The sequence below is a fragment of the Gopherus flavomarginatus genome, chromosome 4, assembly GCF_025201925.1.
Source record: "Gopherus flavomarginatus isolate rGopFla2 chromosome 4, rGopFla2.mat.asm, whole genome shotgun sequence".
In the NCBI taxonomy this organism is placed as follows: Eukaryota; Metazoa; Chordata; order Testudines; family Testudinidae; genus Gopherus; species Gopherus flavomarginatus.
In genome coordinates this window covers 154619583-154644886 of record NC_066620.1, presented here as the reverse complement: position 1 = coordinate 154644886, position 25304 = coordinate 154619583, and the positions used below count along the sequence as shown (strand labels likewise).

Here is a 25304-nt window from a genome sequence, read left to right as displayed (position 1 = left end):
CCCTTACTAGTAGTTCTCTTCATTAGTCCCAAAGGGGACTCAGCCAGGGGGTGGGGCGTGCCCCGGTTCCCAGGCTTTAAACCCTGTGATCACTGCAAACAGCCTATGCCCATCAGCGATCCACGTACTGACTGCCTAAGGTGCTTAGCCGAGGAGCACATAAGTAACAAGTGCTATATCTACAAGTCTTTTAAACCTAGGATGAAAAGTGTGATATCCATTTGAAAGTGCTCCTAATGGATTTGGCACTCACCAAATGGATTTGGAGCACTGGTCTGATGCCGCACTGAGCACCGCGGCCTCCATGAAGAGTGCTCTCCCGGCGCCGTCTACTAGGCAGTGCACTGGTCCCCTTCCACGGCTCTGGTCTAGAATCATAGAATATCAGGGTTGGAAGGGACTTCAGGAGGTCATCTAGTCCAACCCCCTGCTCAAATTAGGACCAATTCCCAACTAAATCATCCCAGCCAGGGTTTAGTCAAGCCAGACCTTAAAAACCTCTAAAGAAGGAGATTCCACCACCTCCCTAGGTAACCCATTCCAGTGCTTCCCCACCCACTTTGTGAAAAAGTTTTTCCTAGTATCCAACCTAACCCCCCCCCCCCCCCGCACTGCAACTTGAGACCATTACTCCTTGTTCTGTCATCAGGTACCACTGAGAACAGTCTAGATCATCCTCTTTGGAACCCTTTTTCAGGTAGTTGAAAGGAACTATCAAATCCCCCCATATTCTTCTCTTCTGCAGACTAAACAATCTCAGTTCCCTCAGCCTCTCCTGATAAGTAATGTGCTTCAGCCCCCTAATCATTTTTGTTGCCCTCTGCTGGACTCTTGCCAATTTTTCCGCATCCTTCTTGTAGTGTGGGACCCAGAACTGGACACAGTACTCCAGATGAGGCCTCACCAATGCCGAATAGAGGGGAATGATCACGTCCCTCAGTCTGCTAGCAATACCCCTACTTATACAGCTGAAAAAGATTGTGAGGGGAAGATCTCCTTCCTCCCGTAAGGGAAAGGAGAGGGCTGGGGGTGAGCTTCGACCTGTGCCTGGCAGCACAATGCCCCCCCCCTTGGGAAGTTAGGCCCCATCTCAGGTTAAATGGTGCAACCCATCCCACACTTAGCCTATGACTCTGGATAGCAGCACAGGCCCTGGCCAGTTTCAGGTGCCATTTATGCCCAGAGCTCTTCAAGCAGCTCAGGTGATCCTGATGTCCTCAGTGTCCACCACTGACTCCAGCTGTACCCCAATCTTGGGGAAAAGCCGCGCTGGGACCTGTGTCCCCCCCCGCCTCAGCAGCTCCATTCCCCATCAAGAGGGACATCCCGCCATTGCTTGCCTGTCCAAAGGCATCCTGCCTCAGGACTAGAGAGGCAGGCTAAGCGTAGCCCTCTTCAGTTGCTGCACAGAGGGCACCGATTGAGGGACTCAAAGCATACCTCATGAGTAGATTGGTGCAGTCCCTCTGAGGCACATGCCACCAGGCAAGAACTTCTGGATTGGCCTGACTGTTTTCAAGGGCCTGGTACTGGTCACAGGATCAATTGAGGATCAGACCGGGCCTTCATTGCCCATCTCTTAACAGTAGGTCACTCTACTCGGGAAGATCCTCCCAGCAACCGGCCCGTATTAGCTCCCAGTTCCGTTCATCCCGTTAGAGAAGTGTGAGGTGTGGATTGCTGGGTCCAGTGCAGATCCGCCGAGTGCCGTCGGTCTTAGAGATCCCATCCAAGATGCCTGTCTTGCTCGCTTGGACAGGTCGGCTTTGGGACTCAGTGACAGGCTCCAGTCGGACAAGAGCCACTGCTCCACCCAGTCATGGTCGCCTGGTACCGACTGCTCTGTTTATACGTTCGGTATGGAGTGAGGCTCCCTGACTGCAGGACAAGCCCTGGTACCCGGGTCTTTATGTCTCAGCCCCGGCGTGTAAGCAGTTCACACTGCAGAAGCAGCAGGACCAGGGGAGTCTGCCTCGGCAGGACCAGCCCCACAAACGAGCCAAGGTCTGCAGCCACCCGCGTCCATCCTCTCCACAGTCAAGCTTGACCCATGCCAAGCAAGGGGCCAAATGGTCATTTTGAGGGTGCGCCCAAGGGTGACCTACCAGACTGTTCCCCAGATCCATCTGTCCCAGTGTTCTCCAACAACCTTTCCCTTTTCCTCCCTGCTTGGACCGCTATGACCAATGGGTTCTCAGTATAGTGGAGCAGGGGTATACCCTACAGTTCCTTTCTACCCCTTCTTTCCTACCCACCTTCTCCATCCCTCTTCAGGGATCCCTCTCACAAGAGTCTCCTTCTGCAGGAGATAAAGGGATTGCTACAGCTGCGAGTGGTGGAGGAAGTTCTTCTCGAGTACAGAACAAGGGGTTCTGTTCCCTATACTTTTTAATCCCAAAGGCCAAGAGTGGTCTACGGCCCATCCTGGAACTGCGAGACCTCAACAAATACCTAAAGAAGTTAAAGTTCAGCATGGTTTCCCTGGCTTCTATTCCCTCCCTGGATCTGGTATGCTTCCCTTAACCTTCCCTTAATACTTCCACACAGTGATCTTTCAAAGACACAGACGCTTCCTCCAGCTTACGGTGGGGCCCCACCATTACCAGTTTGTGGTCCTCCTTTTCGGCCTGCTGAGAGTGTTTACCGAGTGCACTGAGAGTGTTTACTAAGTACATATTGGTGGTAGTGGCTTACCTAGAGCACTGGGGTATACAGATCTACCCGTACCTCGACGACTGGCTTGTCAAAGGCAACTCCAGGTCTCAGGTCCAAAGAGATGTTGCCCTACTTCAAGCCACATGCCGCTCTCTAGGCCTACTGGTGAACAACAAAAAGTCAACATTAGTGCTGGTGCAGAGGATAAGGTTCATCAGAGCAGTCTTTGACTTGATCTGCAGTGGGGCGTTCCTGCTGCTGGACAGGTTCCATGCGTTGATGAACTTCATCACAGAAGTCTCTGTGTTCCCTTTGACCAGAGCCAGGGTTTGTCTGCGCAAGCTGGGTCACATGGCAGCGTGCACTTACATGGTCCGCCATACCAGGCTCTGGATGCGGCCCCTGCAACAATGGCTGGGAACGGCCTATTCCCAGTCCTGGGACCCCATAGAAAAGATCGTTACCATTCCTCGGCGATACTAACCTCATTGCAATGGTGGACCAACTGTGGGACAGTCCTGGAGGGGGTTCTGTTCGACAACCACCCACACTCCATCGAGTTGGTGTCCGATGCCTCGGACCTCAGTTGGGGTGCGCACTTCGGCGACTTCAGGAACAGGAAATGTGGTCCCCAGAGGAGGCGAAGTTGCACATAAACGTCAAAGAGCTCCAAGCAGTCTGGCTGGCATGCGGAGTTTTCCTGCCCCACCTATCGGGCAAGGTGGTGTGAGTCCTGACAGACAAAACAGCCTTGACGTTCTACTTTAAGAGACAAGGGGGAGTGTGCCCATCGGCTCTCTGTCAAGAGGCACTCTGTCTATGGGACTTCTGCATCAGCCACGAAAACCAGCTGGAAGCTTGTCACCTTCTCGGTGTCAAGAATATGCTGGTGGACCAGTTCAGCAGGGACTTCTCCTTTCACCATGAATGGTGACTCCATCTAGAGGTAGCCTGCATGATCTTCCAAATGCGGGGAACTCCCTAAGTGGACTTGTTTGCTACCAAACAGAGCAGTAAATGCCACCGGTTTTGTTCTCAGTAAGGTCTGAGCAAGGGCTCCCTCTCTGATGCCTTTCTTCTTTCGTGGTCAGGGAGGGTCCTGGCAAAGAGAGAGACAAAGGGCAGGTTGTAATGAACGCCCCGCCGTGGCCTTGCCAGCATTGATTCGGCTTACTCATGAGGTTGTCAGTGGCCCCTCCCTGGCCCTTGCCCAACTGCCTGGACCTACTGTCACAGGGCAACGGATGGCTCCTACACCCCAACCTAGAGTCCCTCCACCTTTCAGCGTGGATGCTGTGTGACTGAACCCAGAGGAATGGACCTGTTCGAACGGAGTGCAATGGACATCCAAGCATGACATCTTTCTCTCGCGTTCCTCCATATAAGCTGCGCTGGAGTACCTGCTCTGTTTGAGGAACCAGGGCCTGGCACACACTTCCATTAGAGTGCATCTCGTGGCCATTTCTGCTTTTCATCCACTGATCCAAGGACAGACTGTGTTTTCCCATGACATGATGGTCAGACTCTTGAGAGGGCTCAAGAGACTCTTCCTGCAGGTATGGACTCCTGTCCTGCAGTGGGATTTTAGCTTGGTCCTCTCTAGGCTCACAGACCCACTCCCTGGGTTCCTGCTCCTTTTCCCACCTGTCATGGAAGGTCGCTTTCCTGGTGATGGTGTCGTTGGCAAGACAGGTCTCTGAAATTAAAGCCTTGATCTCCGAATCTCCATATGCTGTCTTCTACAAAGACAAGGATCAGCTGCGGCTCCATCCGGGTTTCCTGCCGAACATGGTATCTACCTTTCATATGAGCCAGGACATCTTCCTTCCAGTGTTCTGCTTGAAACTGCACAAGACCAGTGGAGAGAGGCATCTTCACGTGCTGGACGTCCAAAGGGCCTTGGCTTTTTATTTAGAATGTACCAAGCCTTTCTGTCAATAAACTCAACTCTTCATTGCTACAGCAGATAGGATGAAGGGCCTTCCAGTGTCCTCACAGAGGATATCCAATTGGATCGCCTCATGCATATCGATCTGTTACAAGCCACTGATTGTCAGAGCCCACTTGACGAGAGCACAGGCATCTTCAGTGGCCTTCCTAGCGCACATCTCTATCTGTAGAGCTGCAACATGGTCCTCTGTCCACGCGTTCATGGCGCATTATGCCATTGCTCAGCAGGTGAGAGTTGACGCTGGATTTGGCAGAGCAATGTTACAATCAACAGATCCGTGAACTCCTACCCACCTCCAAGGGTACTGCTTTGGAGTTACCAAATATGGAATGAACATGAGCAAGCACTCGAAGAAGAAAAGGCAGTTATCTTTTCCGTAACTCGTGTTCTTCAAGATGTGTTGCTCATGTCCATTCCATAACCCACCCTCCTTCCCTACTGTCAGAATTTCCGGCAAAAAGGAACAGAGGGTGAGAGGAGCTGTAGCGCCCCTTATAGCGTGCCATGCAGGCGCCACTCCAGGAGGCACCAGAGCTGGTCCCCTATGGATACTACCGAGGGAAGAACTTTCGGGACCGGTGCACGTGGCAAGCACACACACCTAATATGGAATAGACATGAGCAACACATCTCAAAGAACACGAGTTATGGAAAAGGTAACTGTTTCTTCCTCCAAGACGAAGGGCAAGCTGATGTCTCAGCCAGGTGTAAACAAGATCAAATAGCAAGTGATATACCTTTTTCAACCAATGAATAGCCACTTGGGTCATGGGCGAAAATCTACATCTAAGCAAACAAACAGCATAGAGTTCATTTCCGGGGATAGTGCCTAGCACCCTGCTCCCAGCTGGAGAAGTTTCTCAAAGGAGGGGGAGGGCTATAAAAAGTGGGGAGGGGATGCCACAAATGATCTTTCTCTTTCTCTCTGCCCACAGCATTCATGACATCTGAAGAACAAAGGAAGCAACGTTGGACTGGGGGGGAGGGATCCTGACTGATAGATGTTCAGCCAGTACAACTGCTGAAACGTGGTGAGCGAGACCTTGTTTTGAATTTATCCTAGTTTAAGTTAGGCATTAGTTGTGTTTTACTTTTATTTTTCTTGTAACCAATTCTGGCTTTTATGTCTTCTTTTATGTCATTACTTGTGTTCGCTTAAAATCTCTCTTTGTAGTTAATACACTGGTTTAGATAAAACAAGTTTATTTGAATTGAAGAGTCTGGGAAAATCCATTTGGCATAACAGGATTTGTTCATATCATTTCTATTAATAAAATGGTGGACTTTATGTGAGCTTGTATTGTCCAGAAGAAGGCAGGGCCGTTCAAGACACACATTTCTGGGGAAAAATCTGGGACTGGGTATGTGCTGTTGTTACCCTGTGTGTAATTCAAGAGTGGCTGGCTGCAGCACTCACACAATATATCTAGGAGTGAATTACATGCTGGAAGATGTGTGCAGGATTGGTAGTTACAGCAGCAAAGCAGTGTAAAGAGGACCCAGGTAAGAAGGCTCAGGTGATACAGCTGTTAATAGGTATAGATTGTACTCTGGGTATGTGTCACCACCGCAGGGACTTCTGCATGCTTTCCAAGATGCACAAACGAGAGCCCAGGCAGACCCGTCATATCTGGCCATAGCATTCTTACAGAAAGAATATTTGGACTCCTAGAAACCATCCTAAAACCACTCACCGTACAATAGGCCAGCTTCCTCCAGGACACACCCAAGTTACTCCACAACATTAACGATCTCCCTCAGAAAACCATCCTCACCATCATGACCATCACTGCCCTATATAGCATCATCCCTCGCAATTACGGCAGCTCTGCCTGCTTCAGATACTTACAAGACAATGGACAACCCTCAGATACCCGCCCCAAACACATCACCAAACTCATCCATTTCATTCTCACCCATAACAATTTTACATTCAATACCAAACACTTTGTCCAAACCATGGAAACAGCCATGGGCACTAGGATGGGTCCCCAATATGCCAACCTCTTCATGGGCCACATTGAAGAAGAATTTCTGGATGAATGCACCACAAAATCAATGATATACCTGAGATACGCCAATATTTTCATCTTCTGGACAGACAACTTAAAACTTCCTCAGATTTCCACCACAACTTCAGCAAACACCTCAATCCATTAAACTCTCCTTGGAACCCTCTCACACCAGCCTCAACTTCTTAGACACCCCAATCAGCTTCAGAAGTGAAACCCTGCAGACAAATATATGCAAGAAATCCATGGATCATCACACCTATCTTGATGGGTCCAGTAACCACCCCAGAGACACCAGGAAATTGGTTATTTATGGCTAGGCACTCAGATACCACAGAATATGGTCCAAGGAGGAAGTCCAGGATATAGACCTTAACACACTTAAAACCACCTTCATCAAACAAGGACACTGTACCTAAGAATTAGATTGGATGGCCATTCCACAATTCAAATACCCCAAGAGAACCTGCTTCAATACAGAAATAAACCCCTCTCTGACCGCACATCCCTAGATGTTTCCTACAATCCCATGCTGGAACACTTAAGGTATATCTTCAAACAACTAGAACCCATACTTGATGGGGACCCCATCCTAAAAGAAATCTTTTTTGAAACCCCACTTCTGGCCCTCAAACAACTCCCCAGCCTCTCCAAGTTCATGATCAGAAGCAAGTTCCCCACAGACAAGGACCCACCTTCTCAAAGTGATACCAGACCCTGTCAACCCCTTTCCCCCCAGCTGACTTTCCTGGCCTTTTCCTTTCCCGTCTGTGACAGGAGGGGTATTGAGAGGCCACTTCACCTTGAATGGCCCCTTGAAATATGTCAACTGCTTACACTAAAGAATCTGATCTACCTCTTATTTGGCTGTGAGTAAGTTTCCCAGACCTGAAGAAGAGCTCTGTGTAAACTCAGAAGCTTGTCTCGCCAACAGAAGTTGGCTTAATAAAAGATATTACCTTACCCACCTTGTCTCTCTCTCATCTGATGGCAGTTACCTATGTTAAAGGACTAGTTTGTCTTAATCATTTCCTAGTGGGCATAATTCTGTATACATTTCGTCTTTGTTTAACACCAGCAACATGTTCAGTGCTGTGCTTGATCTTGAGGTATCGTGCCTAATTGACTCCCATTCATTTCAGTGGGAGCTGTGAGTGTTCAGGGCCTCTTAGGATCAAGCTGTAAATAGCAAAAAGTAAGAAAATAATATCAAACTCTAGGTATGTATCTTGTTTTAAATGCTATTTTTGGCAGTGTTTTTTCCTTACATCTCATTAAAGAAATTAGATGAGTTTAGACCTTTTTTTCCTCATAGCTGAAATATTGTATAATCTCAATGTGTTAAGACTGAAGGGGGCATAGTGGTAAAGGGAATGATAATATCATCATCATATTTACCAGCACTTTCCCTTTGATCTCATGACATAATATTGAATCATTTTGGAAGGCTAAGTAAGGGGTGATGATAACTGAGAGGTGGTTATGAGGCATGTCCAGAGATTTATGTCTGTAACTCTTCTTGAGCTGGGTCACTAACTTTTTCAGATCCTTGCTGAGCATTGTATCTCACAAAGTAATGATTTCAGTCTTTTTGGTAACAGGAAGATGGATGATTAGCAAATGAACTGCATACTAAAAAGTATGTTTAACTAACTAAATGGGCTTTTATTTACATATTTAGGGGAAAAAATTCAGCAAATATGGACATTTTCTAAGCTTGACACTTTTTTTTTTTTTTTTGACATACGGTGGCAAGTTCTGTAGAAGTGCTTCTACATATATTAAATAGACTTGTCTACTGAAACTGATGTTCTTGGGATTTCTAACAAATTTCAGTCTGATATAGTAATAATTGACTCTTGAATTATTTATTCTATACTGGCTCTTATACTGTGTTCATCACTGTAGTGTCTGAGTGCCATCCATTGTGCATTAAGCAATACGACTAACATCTGTCATGTATTATTTGTTCTATCATCTTTTTCCCCAAGGGTTGAAGTGGAGTATCTAGTTTTGGTAGTGGTATTTTTTTTAATGAGCATGTTCGTATGTGTTTATTTTAGAGAAGCTAAGGTCAACGAATATGCGTTGCACTTTTGGGAGGTGGTGAGGTATGTGATGGTCCTAAGTTTTTTGGTGGAGTTCATGCTGGCCATCGAGAAAGTAAAGCTCATATATGCAATAGAAATTACTCTTATTGTAGAGAGTTCCATTGTGCCAGAGGAGTAGAATTGTCTACCACAGTCTTCATCCTGGAGCTTTAGGTGGTCTTTCAGATATTCCAGGCCCAGACCATGGAACTCTTTGAAGATAAAGATTAAGACTTTGAACTTGATTTGAAATTCTATGGGAAGATAGTGTAGAGAGCGGAGGACAGATTTGATGTGCTCATGGTAGCCTGTGTTTCTTCGAAGACCACAGAAGCATAGTATACTAGTTGGTATGATGCCTTCAGCACTAAGAAAATTCTCCAGATATATTATATTCCTGTAGTCTAGCTAAGAGGACTGACATAGACTAACGGAGGCCAGGCTATCATCTGCCAGGATGGGATGGAACCATCTGGCCCCTCTGAGAGGAGAGAAAGCATTACTTGCATATGCTGTTGTGTCAGAGTGTGGCATCAGGAGGGATTGAGGAGTGTTCTGAAACTACAGAATGACTTGACCAATTGTGGATGTGTACCTTCAACCAAAGGGGACTGCACTGTGAAATATTCAAAATGCTTTCCTCTGCCTCCCAGCCTCTTCTCTGATTTGCTCGTGTTCAGTTTCAGCCAACTATTGTTCATCCATGAAATGATCTCATTTGGATACTGGGCCATCTTGGTGGTAGAGGTGTGGCCATATGTGGTGAGGGATAGGTAGAGCTGTATGTCATCTGCATACTGCTGGGACTTGAATCCATGTTATCTGATCAATTCACCTGGTGGTTGCATGTAGATGTTGCAAAGGATAGAGAGAATTGATCTTTGTGGAACCATTAGTGAGTGGTCTAGTGGCGGTGATCACTATTGGTTGGGTGCACCCTCCAGAATGGACTCAAACCTCTTTAATGTGTTTGTCTGTATCCGTGCCACATCTCTCAGATGAGACAGCAGTATGGTCTAGTCAACAGTACTGAATGCTGCAGAGGGGTCCAGGGGGTCCAGTAGGATTTCCATTAACAAGAAGAGATCATCCATCAGTGCAATTAAAAGCAGTTCCAACTTCATGTCTTGGCCTGAATGCAGATTTTGATGGGTCTAGATGAGCTTATATTTGCCCTTTAACTAGCTTCTCTGTTAGCTTGCTCAGGAGTGGGAGGTTTGACAGCATCTAGTAACTGGTTAAAACCAGAGTATCCAGGATGGGTTTCTTCAGTGTTGGTCAGGCTATTGCATATTTGAAGGAGGAAGGGAAGATTCTTTCTCTGAATGAAGCGTTGGCTGTTTCAGTCAGGAGTGGCACTAGGAAGGGCATGAGTCAGCACCCAATATGGGGTTGAAACTCCTTTATGGTGTCACTTAATTTTTTGAATGAATGTACTAACTCCAGGAATGCAGGGGGATTTTGGTTGGTGTTAGAGGTGTGGCAGATCCATGCTGTTAGAAAAGGTTTCTTATATGTGCATGATCATTTTGGTACAATAGAAGGATAGTTCATCACAGTGCTTGCTGCTCAGTTCTGTTGAAGGCTGAACGCATTCAAGATTAAGTAATTTACTACTTGGAAGAGCTCTTTGGGAAGGGATTTGGCAGCTTCAGTGGAGGTTTTCTTGGTGTTTAGCTTTTGAGGAGTTCATTATGTTTCAGCCTGTCTGTATCAGTCTTTGTTTTTCACCCGTGGCACTCAAGTTTCTGCCCCTCTTTCTTGATCTGGCACAGGATGTCAGAAAACCAAGGCGATCTGCATGGGCAGATGGGAGGAACCTTCTGGGGCTTGTGTGTTGATTATGAAACTTATTTCTTAGTTAAAATCTTCAATAAAAACTGTATCTGTAAAATTTGCCAGCCTGCAGAGTAGTAACTGCTGCTAACGGTGGATCATCATAAGAATCTAGCTACCCTGTCATGTTCTCTTTTACTAGATATCGCGCTCGCGCTCTCTCTTTCTCTCTCTCTCTCTCTCTCTCTCTCTCTAATAATAAATTTTTATGATGGGTATTGAAGAGGGATTTCAAGGAGGAGGCTTTCTACATCAGTTTAGGGAGGTAGTTTTGTTCATGGGGGCAGTTTGCAGGAACGTGTAAAGATGATGGTTATGGGAGAAGTGGTCAAGTTCTACATCATTGGGTGGAGGGAATGCAGTAGAGAATGAGGGTGGCCAATTAGGAAGGGTCATAGCTCTGAAGTAGCTTGAACTTGATGCAGTGTATTAAAAGCCTATTTACCCAGCATGTCAGTGCACGATACCACCACTTGGTCATTGCACCTGTGCTCCACTCAGTGCTTTGAATTTTATATTCTAGGAGTTTGGTTTCTATTAATTGGTCTGCCAGGAATTAGACTATGGTCTCTCCTTTTTGTAGTTTGACCTGTCTCAAAGGCAGCAGTTCAACATGTGAGTGGGTGTGCTCATGCAGTTAGAGCATGGGCTTGGAAATTAGTTCTGATTTATGTGCTTAGCTCTTTTACTATGTGAACTTTGGCAAGTGGCTTTAAATCTCTTTTCTAGAATGCGGGTAATACTTCCCTTCATTACAGGTGTATTTGTGAGGCTTAACTAATGTTTGTAAATGTGTTGTAAACCCTTATTATAGCTGTATGCAAGCCATCCACAAAGCCATGTACTTGTCAATCTATTAGGCATATTGTAAATTGTATACATCTGGGGACAAAAGGTGAATAGTTTTCTTTTTACGGTTGAAAGTATTAAAGCAGCTCTTTCTTTTATAGGTAAAGACAGAGTTTTCAATACCCCTTTGTGTGAACAAGGAATTGTTGGATTCGGTATTGGAGTTGCAGTTGCTGGAGCTACAGCCATTGCAGAAATTCAGTTTGCAGACTACATTTTTCCAGCATTTGATCAGGTTAGTACCTATCACAGGTTGTTTAGGGAAGTTAAGGGAAACAAATTGCCTGTTGAGAATGGCTTTTCTGGTGGATTAAAATATAATCAGCTGAAGCAAGTTTTATATTATGATTTTTGCAAATATGTTCACAGTGATGAGTATGTTTTATGTTTTAAGGCTAAGATTAAGCATGGGTATTTTTAGTAAAAATTGTGGACAAAAATTCACGGCCTGTGACCTGTCTGTAACTTTTACTAAAAATACCCATGGCTAAATCTTAGCTGCCCTGGGGCCAGTGCTGCTCTGTTCTCCCCCCAGCCCCTTGGAGCTGCCGCTACTCAGGGGGGACCAGGCCACCAAGCAGCAGCCAGTGCCCTGGCTGTGGGGCTGCTCCAGCAGTGGCTGGTGCGGCTGGCTCTGGCGTCAGGCACATTGGCCGCTGCAGTTGTGGAATTTCACGGAGGTTGCGGAAAGTCGCGAAATCCGTGAGTTCCGTAACCTCTCTGAAAAACTCGCTGCCTTACTAATGTTTGTATATACTTTAATCAGAAACATACAGGTCCAGGTTAAAAGTTGAACCTAGCTTGCAGGCAGGGCAAGGCATCGAAAGTTTAGACACAGCATGGTCCAGTTCAAAAGACATGGTAGTGGAAACAGGAATATTTGGATTGTATTCCCAGCTTGTATAGCAGCATAAGTATACCTGGCTCGTGTTAGTGGAATGAATATTACTAATGTGTATGAAGGATTTTAAAATTATGATTCTCTTTTTTCAGATTGTTAATGAAGCGGCAAAATATCGGTATCGCTCCGGAGATCTTTTTAATTGTGGAAGCCTCACGATAAGAGCACCATGGGGTTGCGTAGGTCATGGTGCGCTATATCATTCTCAAAGTCCAGAAGCTTTTTTTGCTCATTGTCCAGGAATAAAGGTACAATAATCTTCATGTTTAATCTTTATTTACAATTCATTATATGAGTGAGAGTAAATACTGTCTGTGGAAAGGAGACTAAGCAGGGTTCAGAGACTCTTTTTGGGTGAATTTAATCCTTTGTACCTACCTGTGTGTCTGGGAGCAAGTGAGGAAGGGGACAAGGAAAACAAAGGCAGTTAAGGTTTTTTAAATTTTCTGAATCATAAACTGAATTAAAATTAGCACATAAGAAAAGCGCGCGCACAGAATACCTGATGAACATAGATGTGTATTAATTGAAGACTACATTAAGTTCAATGTTGTTGTTGTTGAGAATGCACAGCATTCAGGTAATCGTAACTTGTCCCCAGTAAGCATATGTGGTATCTTGTATTAATGTACCATATCGCTCTGAAGGCATACATTTAACATACCAATATCTGCACTATGGCCAGTGTATAGTAGATTTGGAAACTCTTATAATTTCCCAGTTTTTATGCATCTGTATGTCCTTAACTACAATAGCTAATTAACATAAGGTTTAGGTTGCGATATTTTTAAAGAAGAAACAGCAAAGTAAATAATTTTTAAGTCATGTGTGTTTCCGTTCTCTTCCCTTCCCAAATGTGTGATGTGATATTTACATGTGCGAGGTGAGAGAGGAAATCTGACTAGGTGTATATTTTCATAAACACTGTAATGTGGGCTAACTTTCAAATAAATATTGCTGTGCTAGGATATCACCATTTCTAACTCAGTTTCTCTCAAGTTAATTTTTACCTATGTATCCTTGGGTTACACAGCCTCCAGCCCTTAGCACAGAGGAAGTGTTTCATCACTTGATTGATTGAAAGACTTCTGAAGCAAAAGCAGTGTTTGTATGTCATTTAAAAAAAATCACAGCTGTTCCTTGTTTTCTCTAGTGTACAGAGACAAAAACATGTTGGGATTATATCTCATGAGCATCAGATTAGGTATAGTATTTCTTGCTGAAAACTCTTCCCCACGCCTTGTTCCCTTCACCAAAAAAAAAAAAAATCTTATTTTTATTAGATACAGCTGGTTCAGGGTGGGAATGCATTTTATTTTTGTATACTGGATTTCATTATGATATCCCAGAAGTATCTCAGATGTCAAGAAGTAATGTCTCTGGTCTACATTTGACACAAAAGCTCTTCAAAACGGGAGCATATAGAATTGTCCCTACCGCGGTTTTCATTGAGAATGTATGAGGAAGAGACTCAGGTTCTTTATGCCCGCTAGATTCTTATTATTTCATTACGGAGACAAGGAGCTGGGTATTGATTTTTGTTTTGTTTTTGTTGCTAAGGTGGATGAAGCATTGCATATATCAGTGAGAGGAATTTTTCTGTTAGCACAGATCTGGGGAATTAACAGTATCGTAACTCTGAACAAAAGACAAACTGCAATACAAGCATCAGGTTAAGATAACTATTCCAAAAAGAATGCAGTATCGAAAATGAATACAGTATTTTAACTTCCAATAGGGAGAACATGGACACCTTAGGAAGTAAGGGGAAGAAAATCAGCAAGTTGTCCAACTCAAGATATGATGTTGCTTCCATCCAAGATGGACACTTGAATATTAATTCCCTAAAGCCAGCCCCATCTTCCTCTCAACCTGCAAGCATCTTTCTGTTTTGATGGATCAGTAGTTTAAGCAACCTGACATTTTCAGTGATATTACTTTTAAACTGCTGCTTTTTGTCATGCAAAAAACCTCATACCGGACTGATTCCTGTTATATGGCCATGTGTTTTTCTTTTCCCATTTATCTTTTACCAGTGTCCATTTATTAAAGCAGAAGATAGCCTTCAAAATGTTGAGACTATTCTAAAGATTATTGAGAGTCCCTTCTTAAGAATATCTGATTTGTAGAACAGGGTGCATAGGAATGATAGATTATTTAGGTTGATCTAAAGGAAATGAAATGATATCCCCCCACTTTCCTTTTAAAGGAAAAAAAAATATAGGAAAAGAATTCTTCCAGAATGTAAAAGACACGGTGCCAACTGAAATAGGGCATGTGCAGAAAATAAAAAAATGGCAGCTAACTATAGGTGACTGACTTAATAAAAGATATCTCCTCGCTCGCCTTGTCTATACACTTTTTAAAAAACCTTTCTTGAGAATGGCTGTGGAGAAGGAATGGGTGGTGTGTGTGTGTGTGTGTGTGTGTGTGTGTGTGTGTGTGTGTGTGTGTGTGTGTAGTCAACATTATTTCTTTGTATCGTCATGCTTTTCCAAAAAAGAGTCATCTCAAGAAAGATTTTAAAGACCTGTGGAAGAACAAAAGGGCAGTGTCTGAAAATTGTGGTATTATATCTAGTTAACCTATAGATTTTCTTCACATTAGGGAGTGAAACAATTAATACCTTTTGCAAAGCAGAGTAATACTTGCCCACTTACCATGCAAAAGAACACCCTTGAAGTAAATGACCCAGTAGCATACCCTGACTTTCCATAGTGGCTCAAGGTTCTCTGTACAGTACAGAAGTGATCATGTTTAAACAAAACTGCGAACTGTGGTTCTACTGAGTTCCATGTCTTTTTTTTTTTCTTTCCATTGTAGACAGAAAATTAACAATGGTACAGTGTAATAATTATAGGGATCCTTGTATTTATTCAGAGTACCTACAAGAGTTAAAACAGGACTCCCTAATATAGTTATAGCATGTTTTCTTTGTTTTTTTTCCCCTGTATGAACTGGCAACCTGCCCTTCTTGAATAGCAGCAAAAACATATGTGGCGTGCCTCCTACTGCATTTTAGAACTGTGTTTAAATGGTTACTGCACATTTAAATCGGAAACATTGTACCACCATAAACTTATCAGAACACATTATTTGTGTTAGTTTAAGGGAATTTGCCAGCAGAACATCTGAAAGACACATTGAATTTATTTTAAATTGCTACTTTTTATATCATTCATTTAAAAACAATCAGATGAAAATTTGCAACAGCTTAATGTTCAGGGTACACTTGAAAAGCCAAAGTGAATTTCAGTCACTTGATCACAGAGATCTTCAAGCTCTTTGGAGAGGGGCAGATAATGCTCTTGTCTTCTAGAAAAACTTTTATTGTGAAAAGTTACCACATTATAATAAATTAAGAACCTTGAGCAGGAGTCAACCCACTCTTCTGACACCTCCACGACTTCTGTTAATGCTTAAAAAATTGCATTAAGTTCAGAGTTAAGACTGAATTTGTATTTTTGAGATGTCAGCAGTCTTAAATTGTTACTTGGAGACATTTCACCAGCACTAAATCCGTACACATTTTAAAAAAATATTTAAATTAATGATTATATGCAAATTATTATAGATAGAGCTGATAGCACCATCTATAAGGTTGCCCAATACTCCCCCTATTGGACCCTGTTTCAATTGCTTTGCTTTGTTAAATTTTAGTATGTGATCATGTAATTAAAGACTGTGTCTTAATGCATGTGCATAAGGAGGCTGTATTAAGGTTACACAGGTAGTAACAATTCTTGTATTCTCAAACTTTGGAGTGTTTGATTTTTCTACCTTCACGTTGTTTTCACATATTTTTGTAAGTAATTAAGTAACTTGCATAATTTTTCTGCACAACGGGGGCTCCAGTTTTTTTTTTGTAAAAGGTGCCAACTCTGTTTTCCCCAGTCTTTCCTTGTATCACCAGCAGAGAGAGTGTTGAAAACAGAAGAGCAGAGATAGTAATGGTGTTCATGCCACAACAGCATTTGGTGGTTGGAGGAATAGCTGCAGGGGAATCCCTGCTTAAGCCTGTTCAAGAGAGAGTTTTGTGGGTGTTATTTTTGATAACTTATTCAGATTCATGTGGTATTCGCTGGTTCTGGGTTTGGATAAACTTCAGTGAAATGAAACTTGGGTTTGCACTTCTTATTGTATAACTAATATTATTGTGTTTTCTTATCTCTGCATATATAGGCATATGCTTCATGTGAGGCATAACATTAGCATGAGATAATACTAGTTAATATGAGACTCTGACATATCTATTCAGCTTTGTATCTGCTAACTGCTATGGGTGCTTAAATACCAAAGTGGTAGGTGCTTTTATATGTATCTATGATAAATAGGTAGGAAAAAACCACATAGTATCTGGCATTCATCTTTTTTTTTTTTTTAAAGTGGCTCTGTCACATTTGTATTCAGAATCTGAAGCCCTTTGTGAAATTAGGACTCTTGATGCATTTGTTCTGACAGCATATGTTAATGATGCCTTCTGGACAAAGATCCTTTGAGACATTTTTGCACTGAAATCAGATGTATTTCCTGATACCCACATCTATACTGGGAAGTGCTTTCTAACCCAGACTCAAATGGTTCCCTGGAGCTTGCCTGAAAGAACAAGTCATCCTGACATTGTGGAAACACAAGTTAATTACCAATATTGAGTAATGGATCAAATATCACATGGAAATATTTAAATTTGTTGTAGTTAAAGTTACTAGATTGTGAAACTGTTTAAATCTGTAGTCTGGATAAACTCTGAGATCCTTGATTCACTGCATTGGACAGAATTTTACTTCCCGATCCAGTGCAAATTAAACGTGTGTCACAGCCTCCATACTTCCTGCTGAAAGAGTCAGCAATCAGAAGTGAATATTAGAATGTTATAATCTTAGTGTAATTTTCTTCCTCTCCCTCCCTTCTTCTTCATTTCTTTTCCCTTTTCATTTCTTTTTCTGACAGTCTAGATTTGGTTATCAAAGGTCCTTCCATTTCAGGGTAGCACTATATTGCTGTAATTGCGTGAGGGCCAGATTGTCAAGGTTAGGTACAGGAGTTGCAGAACTGCAGTTGCACGTATCTAATGAATGCATCCAGATACCAGAATGAACTTGTGAATCAATTGTCTGTATACAAATAGCCTGGTGTGGTAGGTATCTAATTGGTTATGTGCATATACAAATCAATGGCTTGTGTGCATGCGAACATTGGGTATGTGCACACCTGTGTATAGTAGGGTAACTGCACCTGCCTAATTTTAAAAAACTTAGCCATACATGTTAGTAGACTATCCAGTATTGGTATTGGTTTCTATACCATGTTTCTTCAAGTGTGAGAGACAGGTCCTATGTTACATGAAATGTACTCACCTCTTGTTAGTTACCCTTGCATGGATGTTCAGATGAAGGGCTATAAGAATGAGTGGTTTGGAGTCAGAAAGGGGAAGAATGTCTTTAGGATGGTAGAGCTTATAGAATGTGGTTGAACCTCATCCTGGGGGATTTTTCTGTTTACTTCCTGATTGCGTTTACTCTTTGTTTTTGGTTTGAAACACTGTTCTCTGAGGAAAACACCCTGCTGATTGCAAATATCATTCCTTTATCTTACAGTGAAATAAAGTTTTAGTCTACTAAAAGTTGTTGGACTTTCACCATTTCTGGTTCTCCCCTCTCAAGTAAATGATAAGAGAGCTCCCATGATAGCACAAGTGCCAACTGGACAATCCAAACTACCTTATGTGAGCAGAATTCCTCAATGTTTGACCCACTGCAGAGAGGAGGACTGTTCCAGGTCTATTTTGAGAGGAACAAAATACTTTCAAGAACCAAAAAAGCATTTTAAGTATCATAATTTGTTTTTACTACCCCTGTTAGCACACTTGATATAATTTTCATCCTGATTGACTACTCATTACTTAAAGCAAAGTAATTGCTCTTATTTGACATTAAGTGAAATCATTTCTGCTAAACAGTGAGATTATGTAAATTTAATTGATTTGCGTGGTATCAGTTTTGAGTATGGTGCATATCAAGTATTGTGCATTAAAGTTTATTTCTAAATATTGAACATACTGTATTTATGGTATAAATGTTGCAGCCTTACGAGGATTAAGACATTTTTTTAAAAGAGAGAATCTTGTAGCAGATAGGAATTTCCACATTATTTAGAAATGGTCACTATAGTAGCATTTAAGAATAGTTGTAGATTTAGTTGTAGATTACCGTTAAACTTAAAAAGTTTTAAATATAGGCCCTGATTCAACAAAAACCCCGAGCTTGTGCTTAAATTTTGCCACACTGATGTTGATGAATGATGGATTTAAGCACGCATGTGCTTTGCTCAATCAGGCATAAACAAAGATTTTTTTATTTTTTTTATTGTTAAAAGCAATAGCTGCACTTTTAGAAAAAGTGAAACAAGATAGAGTGCAAGACATATATAGCAACAAGTAGCGTTTCCAACTGCTAGTGATGGTTCGGTAAATGTTCAGACGAAAATCCCGGTTTTGTTGTTTGTGCTTTGCTTGCTCCTGATACTCATCATTAGTCTGCTTCATGCTACTTCTATTCAGTTTTTTTTACTAGGAAGCGGCAGAAACTTAACACAGTGTAGAAAAGGAAGAACATTCTGAGCTGTTTTTAATCTTTAAACAATGATTTGGTAAAGCCTGACCTTAGCAGATTTTATGTAAGTATTTGTGTAAACTCATGTGGCCTGCTAACCTATTATCTCTGTATCTAATCCTTAAATAGCTTAATTATGTTTTTAATCAGTTTTTATAAATAATTTTTACAGGTTGTTATTCCAAGAAGTCCTCTTCAGGCCAAAGGACTATTACTATCGTGCATAGAAGATAAAAACCCCTGCATATTCTTTGAACCTAAAATACTTTATAGAGCAGCAGGTAAAAATGTTTCTTACATGTAATGTGTGCCAATAAAATTTAATTTGTGTGTGTGTGTGTAAGTGTATACTCAATGTAAATTGATGCATTTTATGTTATGGGATCCATCTTTATATTTTTCTTTTTTTATGTGTTTAATTATTTAGTGTGTGTTTTAGAAAAGCTGCTCAAAAATTGGCCAAGATTTTAAAATATGGGTGTCAAAATTAGGTGCCCAGATCCATTTAAGCACCTGATCCAACTCCCACTGACTTCAGTATTTGTAAATCGTAAGTAGTGAAGTCCTGATTCCAAAGTCAGTAAAAGTTTTGCATTCATATTGGAATGAAGAATTGAACAGTAAAAAGAAGAAAAGTCAAAAGAGACCAGTGGGAATTACTCTTTATGATTAGGGAAGGAGTCTTGTTAAAAATAATATAATTATGCCTTCCAATACATGTGAGACACAAACACAGCCTTGTAACAGAAAGACACCGAACTGAAGAACTGTCCTGGCTAAGTAAAGGCAGTTCGAGTGTACATCATAGCCATCTGCTGATTTTCAGGTAGACAATTTTCAGGTGTGTTTTGAAATATAAATTATGTCCATTTCATTTTTCTTTACCAGAAACTGCCTTTCAGGGGAATTATCTTGTTTTGTTCTGATAATTTCTGAGAACATCATTTATGTGAGCTAGGATATAATCTGCAGTACATTTGTGATAATGTCCAAGTTTTTGATACTCCTAGGCTATTACCTTTATTTAATACCATCTTTATGGCTCAGTCCGTACCCTTCCTTAGCTGTTCTCTTGAGCTGTTTTGCTGCTCTTGGGAGCTGGATCAGTTTGCAGAGGAGGAAGAACAGTGGTAGAGGCTAGAAGTTGCTCTTGATGTGGTTCATGGAAAATTATATGAGCTCACTGGTTGGTGTGTTTCTCTTTCTGCTCTCTGCTGTGCTGCTGAACTGAGAATCATTGCCAGGCTCTCCTGTGGGGCCACTGCAGCAGAGGGGGATCTAGTGAATTCCGGCAGAGACCAGAGCCACCAGTTCTGTGTGAAAGATGATATCAGTGCCGCTGAGGGAAGATTTTAAATTGCTACTGCCTCTGTCCTGTGGTCATTCCCCTAATCACAGGGCAGATGTGGCAACCACCTTATTGTCCCTCGTAAATGCATTGATCCCAGCTGCTGGAAAGTGATGGCACAGAATCAGTGGATTTATTCTGAGGTTCTGTGGGAGAAAGAAGCATAGTGGCTTCTTAAAGGTACACAGTCTGCTTCTTTATTCTGTTGGACCTTCTTCACACCTGCAGTGGCTCCAGCACAGCCAGGCATTCGGGAACCTGGTCCCGTTCCCCTTAGCAGCACAAGCCGGAAGAGGTAAGAGAGGAACTAAGAGAAGAAGCAGTGCCTCAGTGAGAGAGCAGGGCTGGGTCCAGAAATGCATGATCATGTAAGGGTACGTCTACACTTCAGCTGGAAGTGTAATTTTCAGCTTGGTAGACATACATATGCTAACTTTTGATTTGAGCTAGTGTGCTAAAAATAGCAGTGTAGCTTCAGCAACATGAGTATGGCACAGGCTAGCTGGAAGAGTACTTACTGCGTTATAGGTGAAACCGCGTTATATCGACCTTGCTTTGATCCACCAGAGTGCGCAGCCCCGTCCCCCTGGAGCACTGTTTTACCGCGTTATAGCCGAATTCATGTTATATCGGATCGCATTCTATTGAGGTAGAGGTGTATTGAAATTTTTACTCATAAGATTGGGATATTTTTCCCACTGAGATCCGATTATTATAGTTGCTTGTTGTGTCCTGCATAATAGCTGTGAGATGTAAGCTGCTGCTGGGGTCGAGGGTGGAGATGGAGCACAAAGTGGAGCTATGTGGTTGAGGGAGAGTTTGTAAGCATAATTTAACGGGCAGCTGCATTAATGTGGTATGCTTGGCTGTACTTGTGCCCTGGAGGTTTGTAGGCTGTTAGGAATTGTGTAGTGCTTGGTGTACATTTATACATATAACATTTTTAGTGAACCTATGCCTTTTTGGTTGCTTGTTATGCATTTATCATTACATTGCATTTCACTGAAACTATGAACTATGCAGTGTGTGCTGGGTGTTTTTTTGTACTTGTGAATTCTGTGGTGCTGTACACTCACAAGTACTCGGTGCTCTGGGTACTGCTATGCATTCTGCAGTGTGTAAGAACAACCGTACTGGTTCAGATCAATGGACCATCTAGCCCACTATCCTGTCTTCTGACAGCAACCAGAGCCAGATGCTTCAGAGGGAATGAACAGAACAGAGCAATTTGGAGTGATCCATCCCTTGTCGTCTAGCCCCATTATCTGGTAGTCAGAGGTTTAGGGGCACCTGGAGCATGAGGTTGCATCCCTGACTGTCATTGTCCATCAAGAACTTATCTAATTATTTTTGGAACTCAATTATACTTTTGGTTTTCATAACATCCCATAGCAGTGTGTTCCTGAAGTTGGCTGCATTGTGTGAAGAAGTACTTCCCTTTTGTTTGTTTTTAATCCTGCTGTCAATTAATTTCATCTTGTGACACCTAGTTCTTATGTTTTGTGAAGGGGGAAGTAACACTTCCCTATTTACTTTCTCTACACCATTCATGATTTTATACACTTCCATCATAACCGCCTTAGTTGACTCTCTTCTCAGATGAACAGTCCCAGTCTTTCTAATCTTCCCTCATATGCAAGATGTTCTATACCCCTAATTATTTTTGTTGCCCTTCTCTGCACCTTTTCCCATTCTAATGTATCTTTTTTTGAGATGGGACAACCAGAACTGCATACAGTATTCAAGACGTGAGCATACCATTGATTTATATAATGGTGTTAAGATATTTTGTCTTATTATCTATCCCTTTCCTAAGGGTTCTAACATTGTTAGCTTTTTTGACTGCACATTGAATGGAAGTTTTCAGAGAACTATCCACAATGATTTCAAGATCTTTTTCTTAAATGTAACAGCTAATTTACATCCCCATAATTTTTTATGTACAATTGGGATTATGTTTTCCAATGTGCATTACTTTGCACTTATCAACATTGAATTTCATCCGCCATTCTGTTGCCTAGTCGCCCAGTCACCCCCCCTTTCCAGTTTGTTGTACTGCTATCTCTTCTCATATGAGTGTAACAATGAGATGTTGATGCTTTTGTCTTGTTGATTTGGGATGAGGGAGGCGCCATCTTGTGCTTGCCATGTTGGACCAACAGGAAAAGGCATTTCTAAAATGTGAGGTGTTTTAAGGGGAATAATGGCTTCTGATCTCTGTGACCTTGGGCAGTGGAGTTTGCAATTGTGACCAGAGCAGTCAGGCAGGCATTGCTGGAGGACTGTTTAGGATTGATATAGGTCACACAGTGTCTACAGTTGCACTACGTAGGTTGATTGTGGCTCAGTGCCATTTAGGGAGGTGGTTTTACAGTGTTGCCTCAGTGGGTGCTTATATCTGCTGGAGACAAATTTGAGTGTAGACACATGCACAAATAAGTCACTACAAGGCAACTTCCGTTGACCTTACTTAATAATGTGGATCCAGACCTCAGCCTACAAAAGAGTGTAATATCATTCACATTGGCTGTCCCCTGGCACTTGCTGAATGTAATTGCCAGGTTATCTGCACATTGGTGTAGATTAGTGAAGTTTCACTCAACTTTAAAATGTATTATGGAAATACAAGTTTCTTTACAATATTGTGTATATGTAGCTCAAAGGAAAAACTACTTTCCACTTTAGATGTTTTCCTACAAAATATATCTTACGTGTGAAGTAGCTTTGTTTCTGTCTGCAGTTTTTTGACAGTGAAGAAATCTCTACAGAACATAAGAACATAAGAACGGCCGTACCAGGTCAGACCAAAGGTCCATCTAGCCCAGTATTGTCTACCGACAGTGGCCAATGCCAGGTGCCCCAGAGGGAGTGAAGCTAATAGGCAATGAGCAAGTGATCTCTCTCCCGCTGTCCATCTCCATCCTCTGACGAACAGACGCTAGGGACACCATTCTTTACCCTTCCTGGCTAATAGCCATTTAGGGACTTAGCCACCATGAATTTATCCAGTTCCCTTTTAAACATTGTTATAGTCCCTGTCATAAACAGATAGCTAAGGGTTAATGTCTCTTTCACCTGGAAAGGGTTAACAAAAAACACCTGACCAGAGGACCAATCAGGAAACAAGACTTTTTCAAATCTGGGTGGAGGGAAGTTTTGGGTGTGAGTTCTTTGTTCTTTGTCTTGGGTCTGACCCTCTCGGCTCTGAGAGTGATTTTTCTATCTCCTGGCTTTCTAATCTTCTGTTTCCAAGTTGTAAGTACAAAAATAGTAAGACAATAGGTTTATATTGTTTTCTTTTGTATTTACATGTGTGTAGTTGCTGGAATGTTTAAATTGTATTCTTTTTGGATAAGGCTGTTTATTCATTTTTTTTCTTTTAAGCAAATGACCCTGTATTTGTCACCTTAATACAGAGAGACCATTTTTATGTCCTTTTCTTTCTTTTTTATATAAAGCTTTCTTTTTAAGACCTGTTGGAGTTTTTCTTTAGTGGGAACTCCAGGGAATTGAGTCTGCAGCTCACCAGGGAATTGGTGGGAGGAAGAAGTCAGGGGGAAAAATCTCTTTGTGTTAGATTTACTAAGCCTGACTTTGCATACCCTCTGGATGAGGGGGAGAGAGATTAGATCTTTCGGTACTTGTGTTTCCAGGACTGGAAGCAGGGAATCTCCTAGGGTCGTCCAGGGAGGGGAGCTTGGGAGGAAGTAACCAGGAAACAAGGGGAGGGGGTATTTCCCTTTGTTGTAGGACTCAAGGCATCTGAGTCTGGGGGTCCCCCAGGGAAGGTTTTGGGGAGACCACAGTGAGCTAGGCACTGTATAATTCCTGGCTGGTGGCAGCTTTACCAGGTCCAAGCTGGTAACTAAGCTTGGAGGTTTTCATGCTAACACCCATATTTTGGATGCTAAGGTCCAGATCTGGGAAAAAATGTTATGACAGTCCCAGCCTTCACAACCTCCTCAGGTAAGGAGTTCCACAGGTTGACTGTGCGCTGTGTGAAGAAGAACTTCCTTTTATTTGTTTTAAACCTACCTATTAATTTCATTTGGTGACCCCTAGTTCTTGTATTATGGGAATAAGTAAATAACTTTTCCTTATCCACTTTCTCCACATCACTCATGATTTTATATACCTCTATCATATCCCTCCTTAGTCTCCTCTTTTCCAAGCTGAAGAGACCTAGCCTCTTTAATATTTCCTCGTATGGGACCCTCTCCAAACCCCTAATCATTTTAGTTGCCCTTTTCTGAACGTTTTCTAGTGCTAGAATATCTTTTTTGAGGTGAGGAAACCCATCTGTACACAGTATTTGAGATGTGGGCGTACCATGGATTTATATAAGGGCAATAATATATATTCTCAGTCTTATTCTCTATCCCCTTTTTAATGATTCCTAACATCCTGTTTGCTTTTTTTGACCGCCTCTGCGCACTGTGTGGGCATCTTCAGAGAACTATCCACGATGACGCCAAGATCTTTTTCCTGACTTGTTGTAGCTAAATTAGCCCCCATCATATTGTATGTATAGTTGGGGTTATTTTTTCCAATGTGCATTACTTTACATTTATCCACATTAAATTTCATTTGCCATTTTGTTGCCCAATCACTTAGTTTTGTGAGATCTTTTTGAAGTTCTTCACAATCTGCTTGGTCTTAACTATCTTGAGTAGTTTAGTATCATCTGCAAACTTTGCCACCTCACTGTTTACCCCTTTCTCCAGATCATTTATGAATAAATTGAGTAGAACTGGTCCTAGGACTGACCCTTGGGGAACACCACTAGTTACCCCTCTCCATTCTGAGAATTTACCATTAATTCCTACCCTTTGTTCCCTGTCTTTTAACCAGTTCTCAGTCCATGAAAGGACCTTCCCTTTTATCCCATGACAGCTTAATTTACGTAAGGGCCTTTGATGAGGGACCTTGTCAAAGGCTTTCTGGAAATCTAAGTACACTATGTCCACCGGATCCCCCTTGTCCACATATCTGTTGACCCCTTCAAAGAACACTAATAGATTAGTAAGACATGATTTCCCTTTACAGAAACC

The 25304-nt window shown here is 42.2% G+C and overlaps 1 protein-coding gene across 2 annotated transcripts in view; it reads left to right on the top strand.

The window, feature by feature from the left end:
• BCKDHB (branched chain keto acid dehydrogenase E1 subunit beta) overlaps nucleotides 1-25304 on the top strand; it is a 277474-nt gene that overhangs the window by 54049 nt on the left and 198121 nt on the right. For both annotated transcript variants that reach the window (XM_050950169.1, XM_050950168.1), the window contains 3 exons: nucleotides 11495-11628; nucleotides 12387-12542; nucleotides 19078-19186. In XM_050950169.1, the coding sequence (XP_050806126.1) occupies nucleotides 11495-11628; nucleotides 12387-12542; nucleotides 19078-19186 (399 nt within the window). The remainder of the gene's footprint in view (nucleotides 1-11494; nucleotides 11629-12386; nucleotides 12543-19077; nucleotides 19187-25304) is intronic.